This window comes from Histomonas meleagridis, assembly GCF_020186115.1.
Source record: "Histomonas meleagridis strain 2922-C6/04-10x chromosome Unknown contig_59, whole genome shotgun sequence".
Classification (NCBI taxonomy): domain Eukaryota; phylum Parabasalia; order Tritrichomonadida; family Dientamoebidae; genus Histomonas; species Histomonas meleagridis.
The window spans coordinates 50,112-68,678 of NW_027150901.1; the positions used below are offsets into that span (position 1 = coordinate 50,112).

Below are 18,567 nucleotides of genomic sequence, written 5' to 3' on the forward strand. Positions count from 1 at the left end.
ATATATATAATAAAAGAATATAAATATTTTATTACTGTTGAAAATATTTCCATTTGTAAATATAAATTAAAATGTTCCATATAATTATCGCAATCAAATTTTTTATTGTTGAATTATTAATGCATAAAACTATGAAGTTTCACATGTATTTTTTGTTTTCATTCCAAGCTTCATCAGGAGTTTCCTCATTCTTGTCAAATAGCGTAGAAACTCTTACAAAATATTTACATTGATTTGACTTTTTTATATGTTTATTTTTTATTATGCACTTTTGAAATAAGCATTACTTTGTTTGGTTTACAATAAACGTCGTTTCTGGAAATTGAATACCTCATGTAATTCGTTATATTTTCAATATTGAAAATATATCTGGTCAAGCACTTTTAACGTATTCAAAGAGGCTACATTGCACAATTATGAACCGGACTCTATCAAATGAAGCCATTTCTCATTCTCTCCAACGAAGTGTTTCAACAGGATATTGCATGCCAAGTTCACAAATTCATTATTCATTTTCTCCTTCATATTCACCAGATACCAAAAAGGTTCATCTAATAACTTCTGATCTTTGGGAAGCTATTACCGGTGAAAAACTATCTCCTTCTATCATCTGTCAAATTCTTGATAAAGCTATTCCAATGGGAGATACACAGATACAAATGGTTCAAGCATCAATGGAATATGTTTTTATGTCGCAAGATCGACAAGGAAGCAGAATTGTTCAGAGCCATATTGATGAAGGCACTCCTAGTGAGCGAACTCTTATATTTAATAGTTTGTATCCACATTTAAATCAGTTAATTTATGATGCTTCTGGAAACTTTGTAATCCAAAAGCTATGTGAACATATAACAGAAGAACAACAGAAGCATATGCTAAATTTCTTTTTACGTCATATTCAAACAATAATTGATCATCAAAATGGTTGTCGAGTACTTCAAAAATTCATTGAGTATACCTCTACTGCTAACATTGGTATGATTTTCAACACACTTAAACCCTCATTAATTCCACTTTGTTTTTCCCAAAATGGGAATCACATTGTCCAACGATTTATTGAATCACTTCCCAATCGTATTCCCGAGATCATTGAATGTACTAAACCACGTCTATTAGATCTTGTCGTTGACAATTGTGGGTGTCGTGTCGTCCAAAAATTATTTGACAAATGTCCCATTGAACAACTTGAATCATTTGTCCAAGATGTTTTAACATGTCCTGTTATGTTAGCGATGAACCAGTATGGGAACTACGTTGTCCAGAACATCCTCGAGGCTGGCAAACGCGAACACGTCACATCGTTAATTAACTCTTTCAAAGGTCACTTTTACGAATTTTCAATACATAAATTCGCATCAAACGTAATCGAAAAGTGCATCAGAGCGGCCACGAGAAACGGTCAACACGCAATATTTGAAGAAATAATTGGTGACGAACAACACTTTAATGAGGATAGAATCCTGAGATTGATTAATGATCAATTCGGAAATTATGTAATACAAAGAATTATTGAATATGGAAGTGAAAGTCAGAAAAATGAAATCTGTGAAGTTGTGTATGATAATTATGATAACTTGGATGGTAGCTACGCTAGACATGTGATATCGAAGCTGGAGAAGTTCGGATTATAATTGTTATTTTTATTATTAAAATTTGGTTGAAAAATTTTCTTTTTTTCATATTTACCTGTATTAATTATATGTGCATTATTCATTTTTAAACATTTAAAACAATTAAATGCAGAAAAAAATGCTGCATATTCAATTAATGAAACATCTTTCATAAAGTGATGGTTTAATTATTTGATTAAAATTAAAATCTTCTTGTGATGATATTTCTTGAAGGTCTTCTATTTCATCATTTCAAATTATTTTCATTTAGATTATGTTCTTCTTTAATTAATTACTTACATTAAATAAATTTGTTCAATTATTTTTTTCGATGATATAATATGCTTCTTGTGATTTCAATTGATTCTCTTTGAGATGAAAATGCTGAATAAATTAAAACAACAAATAAACAATTAAATATACAAGGAAAATCTTCTTCAAATAAATTCATAGTTTGCACAACTGAAATGATTAAATTTTTTTCAGTGACATTATAAATATATTTTTAAGTTAACTTGGAGAGCAATCCAAACATATTTCTGTTTCCAAAGAATTAGTTGTGCTATCTTTTCCAAGACACTGATTTTTTCGAACATGTGAAGAAATGTTATATAATCGTTTCAAAAACAGAAATATTGAATAATAAGTTTTATATTTATATTTACAGGTTTTATATCAGCCAATTTTTCTTTCCGCCTACTTGACTTTTTTTCATAGAAATGAAATATCAATTTAATTCTTTACACATATTTCTAATGGTTCTGATATATCAATTTGATAACGAACATCGAAAATATCGATCATTATCTATGCTGTTTTTATATTCATAGAAAATTTCGTGATTATCATTCACATATCCAAACAATATTAATTTAAAATAACATTTATTCAAACAAGTTAATATTCCTTTGTTCCAAGCAACAAAACAAATTACTATTCCTTTCTAATTTCTTGATCAAAAATCAAGTTATAAGTATTAATATTTCTTTGGTACGCTTCCAGATTTAATTTCTCGTCCAAAACGCTCAAATCTATATCTTTCTGCTTCAGTAACAATTTCATTATTTGGTAATGTCCTTCTAACAATGCTATTTCCAAAGCCGATTGAAAAAACCCTAAAAAACATTCAAACAACAAAACAAACAGCATTATTCTTTGCGTTGATATCAATATTTTTACAACTTAGAATCATTGACATTATTTCATAATCACCGAAATATGCAGCTTGATGTAACAAATTTTCTTTTTCCACCAAAGAATCGATTAAACCTTCTTTTATGAAATATCTTACAGTATCAGGAATACGTCTACAAATAGCATATGAAATTGGCGAAATGTTTTCGTTAAATATCTCAAAATTTGGGTATTTAGAAAGAAGTTTAAAACCATCTGAAGGGAAAGTTATAGAAGCAGAAAAAGGTGTTTCGAAAGTATTAAACAAACTCCAAATATAAAAATCAAATATTCATATTTCTAATGTTAAAATTTACTCCTTTTTCTAATAAAAAAAGTATTAAATGTATGTTACATGATTCAACAGCACTAAAAACGACGTTTCGATGATTCGTAGGATCTTCAATCGGATGACCAATGTTTAAAAGCCATTTAAAGATATCATTTCGATGGACTTTCGCAGCGACATTTATAGCACTTGAAAAATCATTTCCATTCCGATTTAATATGCGTATAATTTCATTATTTCCTCCAATAATTGCACTCTCAACAACGCCGCGAAGATTTGCACCGACTAAAAGTAAATATTTAAAACATTTTATAGAACCACAACGTGCTGCAAACTCAATTAATGTCTTCATAAACATATGTGGTGGTGAAAAAATGGATTCGCCAATCATTTGATTTAAATCAAAATTTGGATCATGTGAAATATATTTTTGAAACTCTTCGACCGAATCAGTAAATAAAAAATCAATAATAAAATTTCCGCTTTTCATATCTTCACGGCGTTGTTTATGAATATACCAATTATCGTTAGAAAGTAATGAATATTCAGATGCAAATTGTTTAATATATTGCGCTGCAAATTGTTCTGTGGCTTCAATTGTTATATGTTGAAGAAATGTCGTGAAAAGTTGGTGATCAAGTTCTTCAACTTCAGGTGCAAAAAAACAAAAAAGTGTGGCGATATCCGAAATCTTATCAGGTTCTCTTGCAAGACTTTGTTTAATAAGTAAAACTATATCGTATTTAGAAAATAAATTTCCATCCATACAAAAATATAAAAAAAATAATGTCCGAGAATCAATCCGGCGAGGAACAATTATTGGGAAAAAAGCAGTTTTTAAATATTCCAAGGAATTACTTGGACTTTTTAGGGCATATAATTCACGAGTTAAACGAGCATATAGCGAAATTGACATATAGCGATATGATACTGTGAAAATTATGTGACTTGCGAGTTGAATAATCCTCTCTTTTGAAGTGATAAAAATTGATGATATTAAAGATTTTTTAACAAACTCAAAATTATTTTCATTCAAGCCAAATAGCCAATTCTGTAAATCAGAAACTGCGTATGCTTCTTCAAGCGTTTCTTTATCGAATAGATCTGTGAGATTTGTCATTAAGGGTTTCCATATAATAAACGTTCGTAAAAATCAAAAAAAACATTTTCAATTTTCCTATGTTTCTCTAAATGATATTTTAATAAAAGCATCAAAAAATTATATGAAATGTACAAACCATATAAAAATGCTTCGATATTATGAACATTAACTAAAAATATAATTTTTTCATAAATTTGCATTCAACATTTAATACTGTTTTTTTTATAAGTAATTAACTTAATAATCGATTTTTGCTATATTAAGTTATAAAAATTGATTTGATTAGTTAAAATAAATGAAAACAAAGTTCCAAAACCAGAAAAAAATGGACGATACAGATAATTTCTATAGTTTATTTGATACATTGGCACTTTTAAATCATTGGTCATGCAGGAAGAGATCGTTGAGCAGTTGCTTTTAAGACTAACCCAAAATTCAAATGAAGCTCAAGATGTCACAATAAAGTTAACACCATTAATTGAAAATCCAGTCAGCATTATTATTTTTTTAAATACATATCAAATGTCAGAAAATCCTTCTGTAAAAAATCTTGCTATTGTTTTGCTTGGTAGATGCGTTGAAAATCATTATGCTTCATTAAGTGATGATGATAAAATTAATGTTCAAAAAAACATTCTAACAAGTTATTTCAATACTGCAGACCCCAACACGCAAATTCTTATTCTTGGTGTTTTATCTCGAATTATTAAATCATCTGACATAACTGAATGCCCGTTAATTATTCAAAGCATTTATAATAACATGAATGAGAACACTGCAATTCCATCCATTAATCTTCTTTCCGAAATTATTTATAAATTTACTCCTGAATTAATTTCTAGTAACATTGATAATTTATTACAAATCTCATTACAAGGGTTACAAGTCCAAGACGCCAATGTATTGATTTCTTCTGTCCATATTACCCTTATAATATATCCCACTGCGATAGAGTTACAAAAAGATCTTTCCCAACATGTCCAATTAATTTTAGCCATATCTGCCACCATATTTCCTAATGAAGGAATCATCTCCAGTGTATGGACCGAACTTAGTGAGCCTATTTCAGGTAACTATTTTTCAGATGAGATCTTATCACAATTATATCAAAACATGTTAATAATAGCACAAAATTCGACGCTATCAGTTTCCACACGTTTCACTCCAATTGAAGCTATGAATAGTTGTCTCGAAAAGTTTGACACTAATATGTATTCACAATATTTAGATCTTATATTTCAATTGTCATCACAACAAGTTTTTGAAGAACAAACGTTACCAAATGAATTTGTCAATATCATTGAATTGTCATTAGAGAAATTACCGAAATTAACAATATATCAAATGATCAAAGAACGTTCTATAGCATTTTTAATGCAACCAGATTTCCAATATCATGTAGTTGCAATATTTATGTTAGGAATAATATTAGCAGCAGCACCAGAAGCTGCATATAAAGATTTAAACTTTTTAATTTCCACGTTTTCTACAGCATTAAATGAGAACAATGATTTAATAAGTGCAGCCGTATGTACCGCATTAAATAAGTTTGATGAATCATTCCATTCAATTGATGTCTTTGCATTAGAATTCTTACCACGTATAATACCATTATTAATATCACAAAACCAAGAGACACGATTAGAAGCTAATAATGCGATGCATTGTTTATGCGGTTTAATCGATACACAAATTCCAGGATTTTTCCAAGCTATATGGGGTATTAAGGATCAAGTTTCGATTGAAGAGAATCCAGGATTCATAGATTATATTGCAACAGCTATAGAGAAGACATCAGATTTTGGAGATGAAGAAGTCGATTTAATTCTTGAATATATTCAACCGATATTTACTAATCCTCAATACATTGATATATCAACTTCATTTTTAATTATAGTTTCTACGTTAATTACATTTTCTGAATCGTTATCTAATGATTTAATACCTTATACTATACCAATATTGGATCATTTCTTATGTAATTACCAAGATAAAAATGAAGATTCAATCATAGATTGTATGATATATATTGGTTATATATATAAAGTTTTACAAGAAAATATATTCGAAGGATTCAATAAATATATTCAACAATTATTAATAATAGCAAATGATGAAAATATTTTGGAAAGAATTAGAATACAATCAATTTCAACTTTAAGTTTCATTACAAAATATACAAAAAATGGAGAACTTGCAAAAGAAATTCAACCTTTAGTTTGTGACATATTAAGTAATGAAGAACCTGAATTAATAGAAATAGGGATTAAAGCTACAAATTCGATTACACAATTATTAGGGCCGGAAGACTCAAAACAATTGTTCTTAACTTTAATAGATTTATGTAATGATACTGATAATAGTCGAATCATTTGTGATGCGATAAAACCGATTGTAAACCTTTTAAAACACGCCCACCCCGAGAACGTTACGTGCTTTAATGAAAAAACATATTTGTTATTAAATGCATTTATTAATGGGTCATTTAAGTTCATGAACTCACCACCATTATCAGGTGAATGTGATATGATCTTAATGACTAATATTGCATATTTAATAACACAACTTGTCAAAACTAATTCACCATATATTAATGATATATGTAAATTCATGTTAAGTATAATCAATATACCAAATGAACCATCGATATATGCATTCATTGGCGCATATTCTGATGCTATCCTTTATGGAACAGTATCAAATGAATTAATTCAACAACTTTTAGTCTTAATTCCAAATTTGATCTCAATAGCTGTTGATCCAAGTTTACAACAAAACATATGTTATTTGTTTAACATATTAATACAAAAGCAACCTTCGTTTATAAATGAAATAATACAATTCGTTGGTATCATTTGGAAATGGTATGAAAATGCAAAAAACCAAAAAACTGGTTATCAACTTTTGATATCGAACATTGCTTCTTTGTTCTTAACCATGTTTTCTAATGGTGTACAATTAGATGAATCCATCCTAATGGCTGCGTTGTCGGAAATACCTCCTGTCGATGAGGAAGAAACTGTATCAATGCTGCAAAACGCTACGAAAATTTTGCAGAACTTTAAGGGAATATCTTTGGAAACAGTGAAAAGAGCTGCAAAAGGTTTCGCTGAAGTGTTGCTGATGAATGAGGCAAACTTAAAGAGAAGAAATGTAAATGAAAATATGTTGCAAAACGTGAAACAATTCTTGAAGAATATGTTGCAGAATCAACAAATCGTTGAGTTCTTACAGATGTCGTACCAAAGATCGAAGGCAAAGTTGGCAAAACTACAGAAAATGTTGTTATAAAATGTAAAATTTTGTTAACCAAAATATAATAAAATGACTTATTAAATATTTTTATTGTTCGTTATAGATAAGTTATTGTTCAATATATTTTTTCGATCACGATGAAATTTTCCTTATTTTAATGATATATTACTAACATTAAACATTAAAATTTATTTTTCTTTGAATTGAATGATTTATGTTGAATGAATTACAAAAATTGCGTTGTCACTTTTTGTTTCAAAATAAAAATAGTAAACGGCCGATATTTTTCATTGTTACGAATTCCAAAACGAGGTAATTATACAGGTTATTTTATTAAAATTTTAAATAGAGGTCCAGATGGTGTTCAACAAAAAAATCATATTCAAGAAAATCACAATCAAAAAAGAAATAAGAAAATTGTTAACACAAAAAAGAAGAAACAAATCAATGAAGCTAAAACTAAAACTAACCATCACAAAACGAAATTAAAAGCGAAGCATAATGAAAATAATTGGCGAACGAATAATAAAGTTTTAGAAGAAAAGTTCCAAGAGTTTTGTCTTTTGAAAGGAATAGATAAACTTGCTAAAAAGAATTATGATGATAAAGTAGATATTGATAATATTCAAACAGAAGATTCTTTTATATCGTCTACAATTTCAGATTTTCTCAAACTTGAACAAAATCTTTCAATTTCATCAGAAAATGAAACAGAAGAAGAGACAGAACAATTTCGGTACAATTTTCTTGATGATTATTCAGAAGGATTTTTATCAAGTGAAGAAAATTATTTTACAAATTCATTTAATTTAAAATCTTTCATTGAAAGTTATTTACCAAAATCAATTTATGAAACTCTTTGTAATAATGCAAGACATAATGTGAAAGAATTTTTATTTTCAAACTTCAAAGATAAAACGACAAAATTTTCAGATCATCATGAAAATGTTCAACTAATCATTGATACGATTACAGAGATTATTGACGACACGAATGAATTTCCAGACGATTATTCTGATTTCATCAATCAACTTGTTGTTAAATTAACACGAAAACCATTTTCAGTCACGAAAACATTTGAAAGGATTGAAGAAGAATTTGAAAATGAAAATCTTGAGACAGAACTCGAAAATATTCAACAAATTAGTGAAGAAATATTAAACCAAAATTTAAAACTAATTATAGGACTTAAATAAAATAAAATAAAATCAATTAATATGAGACGAATAGAACTTGTCTCATTTTGTTTGAATAAAAATTTCCTATTTTTAAAAGTTATGTGATTTTTATAATTTAAAATGTTTCTATTCTTTTGTAGTGCTGTTTCTAGTGTTTGATTCAACATATACGCTTACAAAAGACATTTGACTTATGATTTCTCCTTATGTATATTCACCAATGATTATTAATATGGTTCTTCCGGAAGGAGTTACAGAACCAAGATCAATTAAAATATATTTTGATGAACCGAATGATATGTTTCAATCAGAATTATTTAATAAAACTTTTGATGTATTTTTTTAATGAAAAAAATAAGTATGATCGTAATGCAACAATAGGATTTACTTTCACAGGAGAATGGAATAACATTCGAAACTCCAATTTAACACTTCTTGCATCAGATCTTAATAGAAAGTTCATTGATGTCACAGGAATTCCAGCAAACATTAATTATACACTTAGTGATGACAAAATATTCCATATCACAGAAGCAAGTGAAGGAAGTGATGATGGTGATGAAACTGAAATCATCACCGAATCACAAACTGCTATTAGTAATTTAACTGAAACAGCAAGTACAACTATAATCGAAATTCGAAGCGAAAGTGAAATTATTACTCAAGCAGAAAGTGAAATAAGCATCGAACCAGAAACAGAAAATGCAGTGTACACTCCGTCATATGGATCCAATACTCGCTTGCCTCATTACAATTCTCATTGCATTTGTGTATGAATCTGCGTTCAACTGTTAAATAAAAATTTTTGAATTATACCAATTTACCCATCGCCAAAAATGAAACTTTTAACTTTTTTAAGTGATATTAATTATATTTCTAAAATTTTTTTATAAATTAATGATATCAATATCATATTATTTGGTACACAACAAATCGACATAACTCATTGAGTACTCATCACACACACACACACACACACACAAAAAAAAAAAAAAAAAAATACTTAACGAGATTTTACGCAATAGTTTTAGAATTCCTTAAATTTTGGAATATTATATTTCTATACCTTTCGAATATCATTGGAATTCTCATTTTCCCAATCGCTTGGGGCACCCCATTGTCCAACAACATTTTGTGCGTTTTGTTATAATACGACAAAATTGTTATAATCGACAATGTCATCATTGCCGTTTGCGACGGCCCATTTAATAGTTTACCGAATGTCGGGATTAACAACAAATATTTATCGGAATACGTCACACGTACCAATGATTCAGTCATTAATATTCCGACATTCAAAAGTTGCCAATCGTTATTCGCAAACGCAAATCCAAAAAACTTTTCGATGATATTATTATCGCAAAGTTTCGTCACCATTTCGGGCTTAAGTGATATTCTTCTTATGATTGTTCCGATTGTTTTTAGTATCGTTACATCGCCGTTTTCGATTAACTTTATTAAGAAAGTTGGTAATGTCGAAACATGTGAAATTTGCGATCGATTTTCATGTTTGGAAAATAATACCATAAATAATATCAAACTATCGCCGAGACTGAACTTGGAATCAAGCCAATAGTCCATAGTTTTGATCAAATATTTGGACCCCGAATTGGTTTTGGCAATCTTGAAAAGAATCAACGGAGAATAACGAATGGTTTTGCAGTTGTCGACTAATGAGTCTATAAGTTGCTTGGACGTGGGAACTTCTGTCATTTTTAGAAGCATTTGGGATGCATTTAACTGTGTTTTGGGATTCGATAAATGACGTGATACTAAATCAATGTCAATGTCGTCAGGAGTGTTGATATGGCCTGTAAGAGCTGTGTAGGAACTACAGATTGTGCTTGGATTTTGGGATTGAAGGCCTCTATTAAAGATTGTGAGACACTTGCTAAGATACCGAAACTTGAACTCTGGACAATAAAGAAGGAGGTTAGCTAAGATATTGTTGTAGGTGGCTGCATAATCTGTGGATAATATGAGTTCATATGAATTTACAAATGGTTCAATAACTCGTGCACAATTGATATTGTCTTTGGCTTGATGTGCAATTTGAGAGAAAAGAGATATGACTTTTTGCATATGCATTGTTGATATTGGTAATAAGTTCGAAATAAGTGAAGGCGGAATTTTATCAGGATGTGACTTAGCAACACTAAGTAATATTACATAGATAGATTCTAAATACTGAGTATCAGTAAAGGAAAATTGGCTTAATAAATCAGAATCAACAAACGAAGGAACATAATCGAGTGACCGTTTAAATAGCTGTGAAATTTCTGTCAAAACCGTCGCCATGATTGTGGGCATTGTAGCATGAGAAAAGCAAGGCTTTATAGCTTGGAAGAATTGAAGAGATGTCTTTGGAGTGATTTTTTGAATTACCATTTGATATACTTCCAAAAATAACTTATGATTAGAATTTCCCAAAATTCGGATATATGAAGCTGGAATCTCATTGCTAGAACTATCATATGTGGAATGATTAAAATGTACAACCTTGAATTTGTTATCGTTGGAATCAAGTAATAATAAAAATGTGGAAATTGAATTTTCATCAGTACCTTCGAAATAAGAGTCTTTGTTATGAAGAATTTCATAAACACTTGAAAACGATGATTGGTTGTATGGATCTTTTTTCCAGCAATAAAGAATTAAATCTCGAAGACCTTCTGGAATATCATATGAAGGCGAAACTGGTTCGGTATGAACTTCATCTGTGAGAAGAGAGAGAAGAATTAAGCCGAAAAGATATACATCATATGATAAATCATGATTAACAAAACTGACATTTTCGAAATTACAAAGTTTTGGAAGAAGTTCATCATCTAAATAAATATTTTCAAGCGTTAGGTTTCCATACATTATGTTTTGTTTATGCAAAGACAACATAGCATTTGCTATTGCGATTGCAATCTTTGTTTTATCAGTTGGTGATAATGATGGTGCTCCTTCTTTATGCTTTATAACGTCTAAGAGTGTTGTTTTTGATACATATTTTGTGAAAACTGCATAAGGTATGCTATCATCATAACCAAAAAAGTTTGAAATAAAATAATTTCTAGTTTTGGATAATGTCACTACTTCATGGATAAATTGTAACTTGGTAATATCTGCATTTGATGCATCTTGTGGAAATTTTTTCATTATACATTTGATATTTGATGGAATATGGGTAACCTCAAATATGTTTTCTTCTATCTTCTCTCCAACCTTAAAATCTGCGCTTTTTACGAGAGAGAAAACAAATGGCGAAAGAATTTCTTCCGCAGATTTCATTTAATTAAAAAGTGACACTGCTTTTTGAAATATTTTGATTAACGGTACCATATTTTGATTGAATTTCTATCGGATTTATCGCTTCACTTTTGTCCCATTTTATTACTGCTGATAATATCATGATTTTATTCAAACGTAGATCTCTAATGTATTTTGTCTGGCATGCCGCTTAGAATATCTTAAAAGTTGGATTTCGAGTAAATAAATAACAATTATTGAAATGACAAAGATTTCTAAATACCAATTAGCCCTTCTTATACAAAATAATTAGCGCATATAAAAATTTTATTTAGCTAATGAATAGGGGAGTAGGAAGCTCTCAAAAATGATATTCATATTTTGGTGAAATTGATCATTCGTTTTTGATAAACATATTTTGTAATTACTTGTAATAAGAATTTTAACGTCTAGCCAGAACAAAATTAATTTTAACTTTTAGACTTTAAAAAATTATTATATTCGGCTTCATTCATGAGTTTGGAAGTATCGTCACTATCAAGGCCAAGCTTAAGAATCCAGCCTTCTTTTTCAGGAGATTTATTAACTAATGATGGGTCATTTTGAACAGCTTTATTGGCTTCAATGATTTTGCCAGGTAATGGTGCAAATATTGGAGATGTAGCTTTAGTAGATTCTATGTCGCACAATTCATCACCTGCCTTAACTTCTTTTCCAATTTGGGGTTCTACAAAATTCACGTCGCCAAGATGATGTACAGCATATGATGTAATACCAACAGTACCTACACGTCCAACAATATCGATCCATTCATGAGTTGGAGTATAAAATTTTGCAAATGATCTCATAACAGAAGAAATCATTTATAAAATGAAATTCAGGAATACGTTAAAAATTGTGTAAGAAGAAACCGTTTGACGATGAAATCAATTTTTGAGAGCTTTCGACATATTTATCTTCAGAAAATTCTGCAGTGTTTTCAGTATAACGATAAAACTTTTCAATGTCACTTTGGGGTGGGCCAAAAGGAACGTTATTTTTAGTCGTTCTTGTAACGTTCTCTGGTATGTGATCAACGGTTTTTAATTCATGATTTCTTTAAAGGTTGTCCTTGTAGGAGATGCAAAAGTTGGGAAAAGTTGCATACTAAACAGGCTTGTTCATGGAACATTTGATAAAAATACACCTGCTACAATTGGCGCTGCTTTTATGGCAAAAATAATCCAAACACCAAATGAAACTGTACGTCTTCAACTATGGGATACTGCAGGACAAGAGAAGTTCAGGTCTCTCGCGCCAATGTACTATCGATCAGCAGCTGTTGCTGTTCTTGTTTATGATGTAACATCTCGAGAGAGTCTTGTAGGACTTGAAGAATGGGCTGCTGAGATAAACGATAAGACACCTCAACATTCAAAACTTGTTATAATTGGAAATAAAATTGATCTCGAAGATCAAAGATGTATTTCCACTCAACAAGGTAAAGAATTTGCAGAACAAATCGGAGCTGTGATTCATGCCGAAACATCAGCTAAAACAGGTGAAGGGATCAATGAAGTTTTTGCAAAAATTGCAGAACTTGAAATCACGCAAGACGATATTGTCGAAAACCCAAAAGAACTCCAATCAAAAAATGAATCTGGATGCTCTTGTTGATACAGCTATCACTTTAATAAAAATAGTATAAAATATTTAGTATCATTTAAAACTATTATAATTCCCTTAACCGGACTTATGTGAAGAAAAGCAAATAGTTTATTGTGCGGTTGTCGTCGTAATAAGTGAATAATTAAACTTTATGAATGAATTTGAATTAGGATTAAAAAGTGAATTTTTTTTATAATTTTTTTAATTCATTTTTTACCCAAATCTACACAGAAGTCTCTGGTTGATTTTTCGTGGGTATGAAAATATAGTCGTATAATGAATTTGCATCACGAAGTAAATTCTTTTTTGTTTTATTTTTTACTTGATGCATTTTCTTTTAGCTTTATTAAAAAAGAATATATATTGGGTGATTAGTTAAAAAATGTTAATCACCAAATAATCAATTTCAAAAAAAAAATTTGTAGTGGAAAAACAGAGAACCATTATAGACTAGATATCACTATAGTCATTTGTAATATTTGTGTTGATTTTGGGTTCATTTTCCAAAAGAAGGGAAGCCTGATGAACAGAGGAGATTGTATTTTATCTATTATTACAAATTCTATTGTCATAGCTATTGGTCTTGGCTTTGCTTACAGTAGCCTCATTGTTTCAATTCCTTCTTTTAAAAGTGAAGATAACAAATTTTTCATCAACACTTTATGGTGTATTACAGCTTTCTTCTTTATAATGTGGATTTGGTGTTGGATATATTCAGCAACTGCAGATCCAGGACGTACTTCTGATGATCTTAAGGACCGAGGATATCTCCAAGAAATCCAAAAAGGAAATATACCTATTCCTCTAAGAGGACTTCCAATCTGTCATAAGTGTGGTCTCCCTCAGCCTCCAAATGCAGAGCATTGCGATATTTGCAATTCTTGTCATCTCAGATTTGATCATCATTGTGGAGTTATTGGAAACTGTGTTGCTGACAAAAACCTAAAATCATTCACACTCAGTTTTATTTATGGTGGGATATTTTCAGCAATTACAACTATTGTTGGATTAATCTCATTCAGTAAATTAAATAAAGAAAAAAAGGGAAATCCATCAGTTATAATTGGTCTTATCATAACAGTGTATAGTGGTGCAATTTCTATTGTTCTTATTGCTTTTGGTCTTGGAATTTTCTTTGAAAATTTAAGCCATAGTAAACTCAGTTTGACTAAGTATTTATGGACATTTGGGAATCACTGGTGGCAAAAATTGATCCCCATACAAAGGAAAACAACGTTTCTTGCATGGCCTGGAGTGTTCTGGGTTGATGACTTTGAAGCATGAGATTATACTAGCTTCATTAGAATTCGTTTTAAAGCTATTATTTTGAAATAAACACACATATATATACATTTTTAATATCACATTTTGCATAGTTAATAAAAATAATATGAAATACATAACTATTCAAAAAGATTTTGATTTCTATTTGTAATTTTCTTTTTTTAACATTGAAAATATTAAATATGAAGAAATCTGGTTTTATCATGTTTATAAAAATCAATTGAGTATGCAATTCTTTTTCAAAGTCAAAAATAATAAGACAATTGATATTGAGGATTAAACATTAAATATATTTTATAAAATTATCATTACATGAATTTATTGAAATAAAAAATGAGCTTATTTGAATGACCGCTGATGTCTCATTTGTTTAATGGCGCCAGGATTTTTGATCTTTAACATGGAATACAAGTTACTAAGCTCTGTCTTTGCTGTGTTAGCTTCCATTCGCATTTTATTATATCGAAATTGAACCTGATCTCTAACATAATCATCAGGCGCTTGGACAAATCCCAATGAAAATATATCAACTGTCTTAAATTTTAATATCTGTTGAACATTTAATATTCCTGTATCGCTTTTGAGTGTAAAGTTGATATCGAATATGCCTGTTTGTTTTGCAAATTCAGTCAATATTTCAATTAAAACTTGAGGAAATTCATCAAATTCAGTGTTCATCTTTTGTTCCTTTTTGAATTTATCAAAATCTTTGCTATTAATAGATAATTCAAATAAGAAAAATATATCTATTTCTGAAGTAACCTCAATAGCCATAAGAGAAAGGTGATCCTTCTCTTTGATTTCAATAATTTTAAACCTTAGAATGATTACTTCTGATGACTTTGTCTGATCTGAACGAAATTCAACTGGAATTTCGTTATTAAAAACAATTTCACCGCCATATCTTAAGCTTGGATCACATAACTCATTTCCTAAATTAAATGATTCCACGCTTTTCGTGTCATTATGTTTCATTTTTTGATAAACGTACGTTCGAAATAATAAACTATTCAAAAAAGAAAATCCAATTGGGTTTACAAAATAAGGATGAAACAAAAGATTTCTTTATTCTGATCAGTATCAAAATCCTTCTTTTCTCCAATACATGAATTTATTCTTTCTTTGAAATAGTGATTAAACTTATATTTATTTTAAAAATTTTTTAATTAATGAAATTTAAATTAATATGTCTTCGGGCTCAGGAGCTATTGTAAAAGTAAAAAATGGCACACAAACATTAACCTTATTTAGTAAAAATTAAAAATAATTTTTTTTTTGAATTAGAAAAAAATTAGTCATATGAAACAACGATTGTTCTACTAAAACCAAGGCGTATGAAACATTAAAAAACCCCTCATTAGCATATCTTTTTATATATGTAATATTTAGCTTTGCATATAAATATCCTCTTTTAGATTTGCGCACAAAATTTTTAATCATCAAGTTCATTTATATCAGAGCTCGCATAGTAAATACCTGTTAGAGTCAAAGGTCCTCCACTTGCCCGAACAGTTGGAATATTAAATTGTGAAAATGGAATTGTCACAGAAACACTTGGATTTTGCTGTGGAAACAAAGAAGCTATAACAGTTGATCTTACTTCTGTCTGAGCTGTATCACTTTCTTCCCCTAATTTATCAATTCTGATAGTCTGAATAATTCCTTCCAAAATAACCTTTTTAAGTGTTATATCAGCACAATGAATTCCAGTTATAACGCAAGTGCACCCATTCGGAACTGGTAGATATGCAGGTTCCTTATCTTTTAATTCTAATGTCCAATTTCTTTTGTTGAACATTTTGCATACATTAACGGTCTCTTTCATTTTTTAAACTGGAAAAAATTTGATCATTTCTCAATCTTTTTTTAGCAAAATTCTTTTTATACAGATTATTTGCTTGCATTTATTATTCTTTGAACATAAAATTAAAAAAAATTATTGTTAATAATAATGATACAATCGCTTTTTATAAAAATTGTTTCTAACACCATCATTTTTTTAGAAATCTATTATACACAGAAAGCTAATCTTGACATACATTTCTCTATTTGGCTTCTTCGAAGATTTGCAAAGATCAGAACGTCTCTTTGGTGTGGCACTTTTCGTAAGTGATTTCACTCGTTTTTTGAATTTGCAAAAATGCTTCACGCCATTAAACCTTCTGCTGTTTGGAAGCAAAGGTTAAGCATTGCCAACGTGTCTTTAACCTGTGAAATAACACTTGGAGAATGTGATTGTGCTCGAATTTGGAGAACTACTGTGGTTGCACCAAAAAGAACAATATGTGAAAATATATGTCCGCCTTCAATAACAAGTTCATATGGCACATCTTGTGTTAAATTAGCAACTTCTTGAAGCGCAAATTGAAGTTGTTGCAAATTTGCAGCAACGGAAATTGAATCTGCATTTGATGGATAAGTGTAAATAGCATCGCCATCACTGAAAATAACAGCGAATTGAATGGCTCCTCTAAGTTTGTCGATTAAGTTAAGAAGGATAATATTTGATGCAGATCTAATTGCGGGACCTAATCCTGAATTAAATCTTCTAAAATTAGATGAATCAGTCAAGTTTAATGTTTCTGGATTAAAGCGTTCAAGGAAAGCTCGTAAAATTTGTGTAGCAATACAATGTGCCAAAGATCTGTAAAATGTTGCATCATGAAAAATAAAAACTTTAATCCCCGTTTCTTCTGATTGCACAATCGTAATAGCTATTGTTGACATAACCATGTAAGAAACAGGGGCTCCTACAGATCTACTTGATAGATCATTCATTGCTGTTATAAGACCTCCAAATGATCGTAGATTACGAGAACCGCCTTCAAAATCAGCTGAAAATATTACAATACCACTTTTAGCTGTGATACAAATTGATTTTAGCTCTGGGCGATTCATCGAATCAAAATTTGGTATAATAAGTTTTTCTGAGAAACCGTTTGTGGGTAAACGCACTTTTTATTTGCTCACAGCCGATTTTTTAACGTATTTTTAACGAGCATTTTTTGTTTTCATTTTGCTCAATATTAATAGTAATTTTCACAAAGTTATACACTCCATTGTGATTACAATTAAATACATATCATAAAATTATATGAACTGGTGTGTTTCATTTCTGAATTTGAAAAAATTAAATAGATTTTTCCTTACTCTTATCTTATTTTCTGACTATGATTTTTTATGTATAAATATAATTTAATGACACAATTATCAATGACATGTTAATTTGATTTTTTTTATTGTTGTATAAATAATGAGCAATATTCGATATCTCAACAGAAAATTAAAAATTGAGATATTTGTCTGACATATGTAAAAAAATTGTTTTCTCGAAGAACCTTTGAGTGCCAACAGATATTTAATGATTATATTCCAGATTTTCCTCTCGGCATCTCTCAACAACTGAACGATACATACCGATATGTCACATTCTTGTCATAATTTTGTGAAAAAGCGGTTATTTGATACAATTTTCGGAAAATGATGAGGTATCCATTTTGGCAAAAATATATTTGTAATCGCATAACTTATTGTTCTGTATTACATAGAAACTCCATGAACAAAATAAAATTCCTTCCACTATGTACAGCAAATATCAAAGTTCTTAAAATTTTTCAAATTATTAATTTTCATAAGAATTCAAAAGAAACTTGTTTTCCATAATTTTTTCAACTTTCCATTAAAGCGCTTATTTATGTTCCGCAGCATCATGCTTCTTAAAATTAATTTGAAGAAACATAATTGTCAGTTCCCTGCAGAAAATGGGATGCCCGAACGGTTCGAGGACGTTTA

At 29.6% G+C, this 18,567-nt stretch overlaps 8 protein-coding genes across 8 annotated transcripts; 5 read left to right on the top strand and 3 right to left on the bottom strand.

Moving 5' to 3' along the window:
• Positions 1-416: 416 nt before the first annotated feature.
• On the top strand, positions 417-1,631 carry GO595_007763 (Pumilio-family RNA binding repeat containing protein; the record flags this gene model as incomplete). Its single annotated transcript, XM_067921262.1, has 1 exon — positions 417-1,631. The coding sequence occupies one exon, from the start codon at positions 417-419 to the stop codon at positions 1,629-1,631; it is 1,215 nt and encodes a 404-aa protein (XP_067771993.1).
• Positions 1,632-4,936: 3,305 nt separating this feature from the next.
• Positions 4,937-7,465, top strand: GO595_007764 (uncharacterized protein; the record flags this gene model as incomplete). The annotated part of the gene is made up of 1 exon (XM_067921263.1): positions 4,937-7,465. The coding sequence occupies one exon, from the start codon at positions 4,937-4,939 to the stop codon at positions 7,463-7,465; it is 2,529 nt and encodes an 842-aa protein (XP_067771994.1).
• Positions 7,466-8,939: 1,474 nt separating this feature from the next.
• On the top strand, positions 8,940-9,383 carry GO595_007765 (uncharacterized protein; the record flags this gene model as incomplete). The annotated part of the gene is made up of 1 exon (XM_067921264.1): positions 8,940-9,383. The coding sequence occupies one exon, from the start codon at positions 8,940-8,942 to the stop codon at positions 9,381-9,383; it is 444 nt and encodes a 147-aa protein (XP_067771995.1).
• A 238-nt stretch (positions 9,384-9,621) lies between these two features.
• GO595_007766 (TKL family protein kinase) lies at positions 9,622-11,886 on the bottom strand (the record flags this gene model as incomplete). The annotated part of the gene is made up of 1 exon (XM_067921265.1): positions 9,622-11,886. One exon carries the CDS (start codon positions 11,884-11,886, stop codon positions 9,622-9,624), a length of 2,265 nt encoding a protein of 754 aa, XP_067771996.1.
• A 428-nt stretch (positions 11,887-12,314) lies between these two features.
• GO595_007767 (glycine cleavage system protein GcvH) lies at positions 12,315-12,707 on the bottom strand (the record flags this gene model as incomplete). Its single annotated transcript, XM_067921266.1, has 1 exon — positions 12,315-12,707. The coding sequence occupies one exon, from the start codon at positions 12,705-12,707 to the stop codon at positions 12,315-12,317; it is 393 nt and encodes a 130-aa protein (XP_067771997.1).
• A 226-nt stretch (positions 12,708-12,933) lies between these two features.
• Positions 12,934-13,500, top strand: GO595_007768 (small GTP-binding protein; the record flags this gene model as incomplete). Its single annotated transcript, XM_067921267.1, has 1 exon — positions 12,934-13,500. One exon carries the CDS (start codon positions 12,934-12,936, stop codon positions 13,498-13,500), a length of 567 nt encoding a protein of 188 aa, XP_067771998.1.
• A 513-nt stretch (positions 13,501-14,013) lies between these two features.
• Positions 14,014-14,775, top strand: GO595_007769 (DHHC zinc finger domain containing protein; the record flags this gene model as incomplete). The annotated part of the gene is made up of 1 exon (XM_067921268.1): positions 14,014-14,775. The coding sequence occupies one exon, from the start codon at positions 14,014-14,016 to the stop codon at positions 14,773-14,775; it is 762 nt and encodes a 253-aa protein (XP_067771999.1).
• A 2,145-nt stretch (positions 14,776-16,920) lies between these two features.
• GO595_007770 (uncharacterized protein) lies at positions 16,921-17,673 on the bottom strand (the record flags this gene model as incomplete). Its single annotated transcript, XM_067921270.1, has 1 exon — positions 16,921-17,673. The coding sequence occupies one exon, from the start codon at positions 17,671-17,673 to the stop codon at positions 16,921-16,923; it is 753 nt and encodes a 250-aa protein (XP_067772000.1).
• Positions 17,674-18,567: the final 894 nt, after the last annotated feature.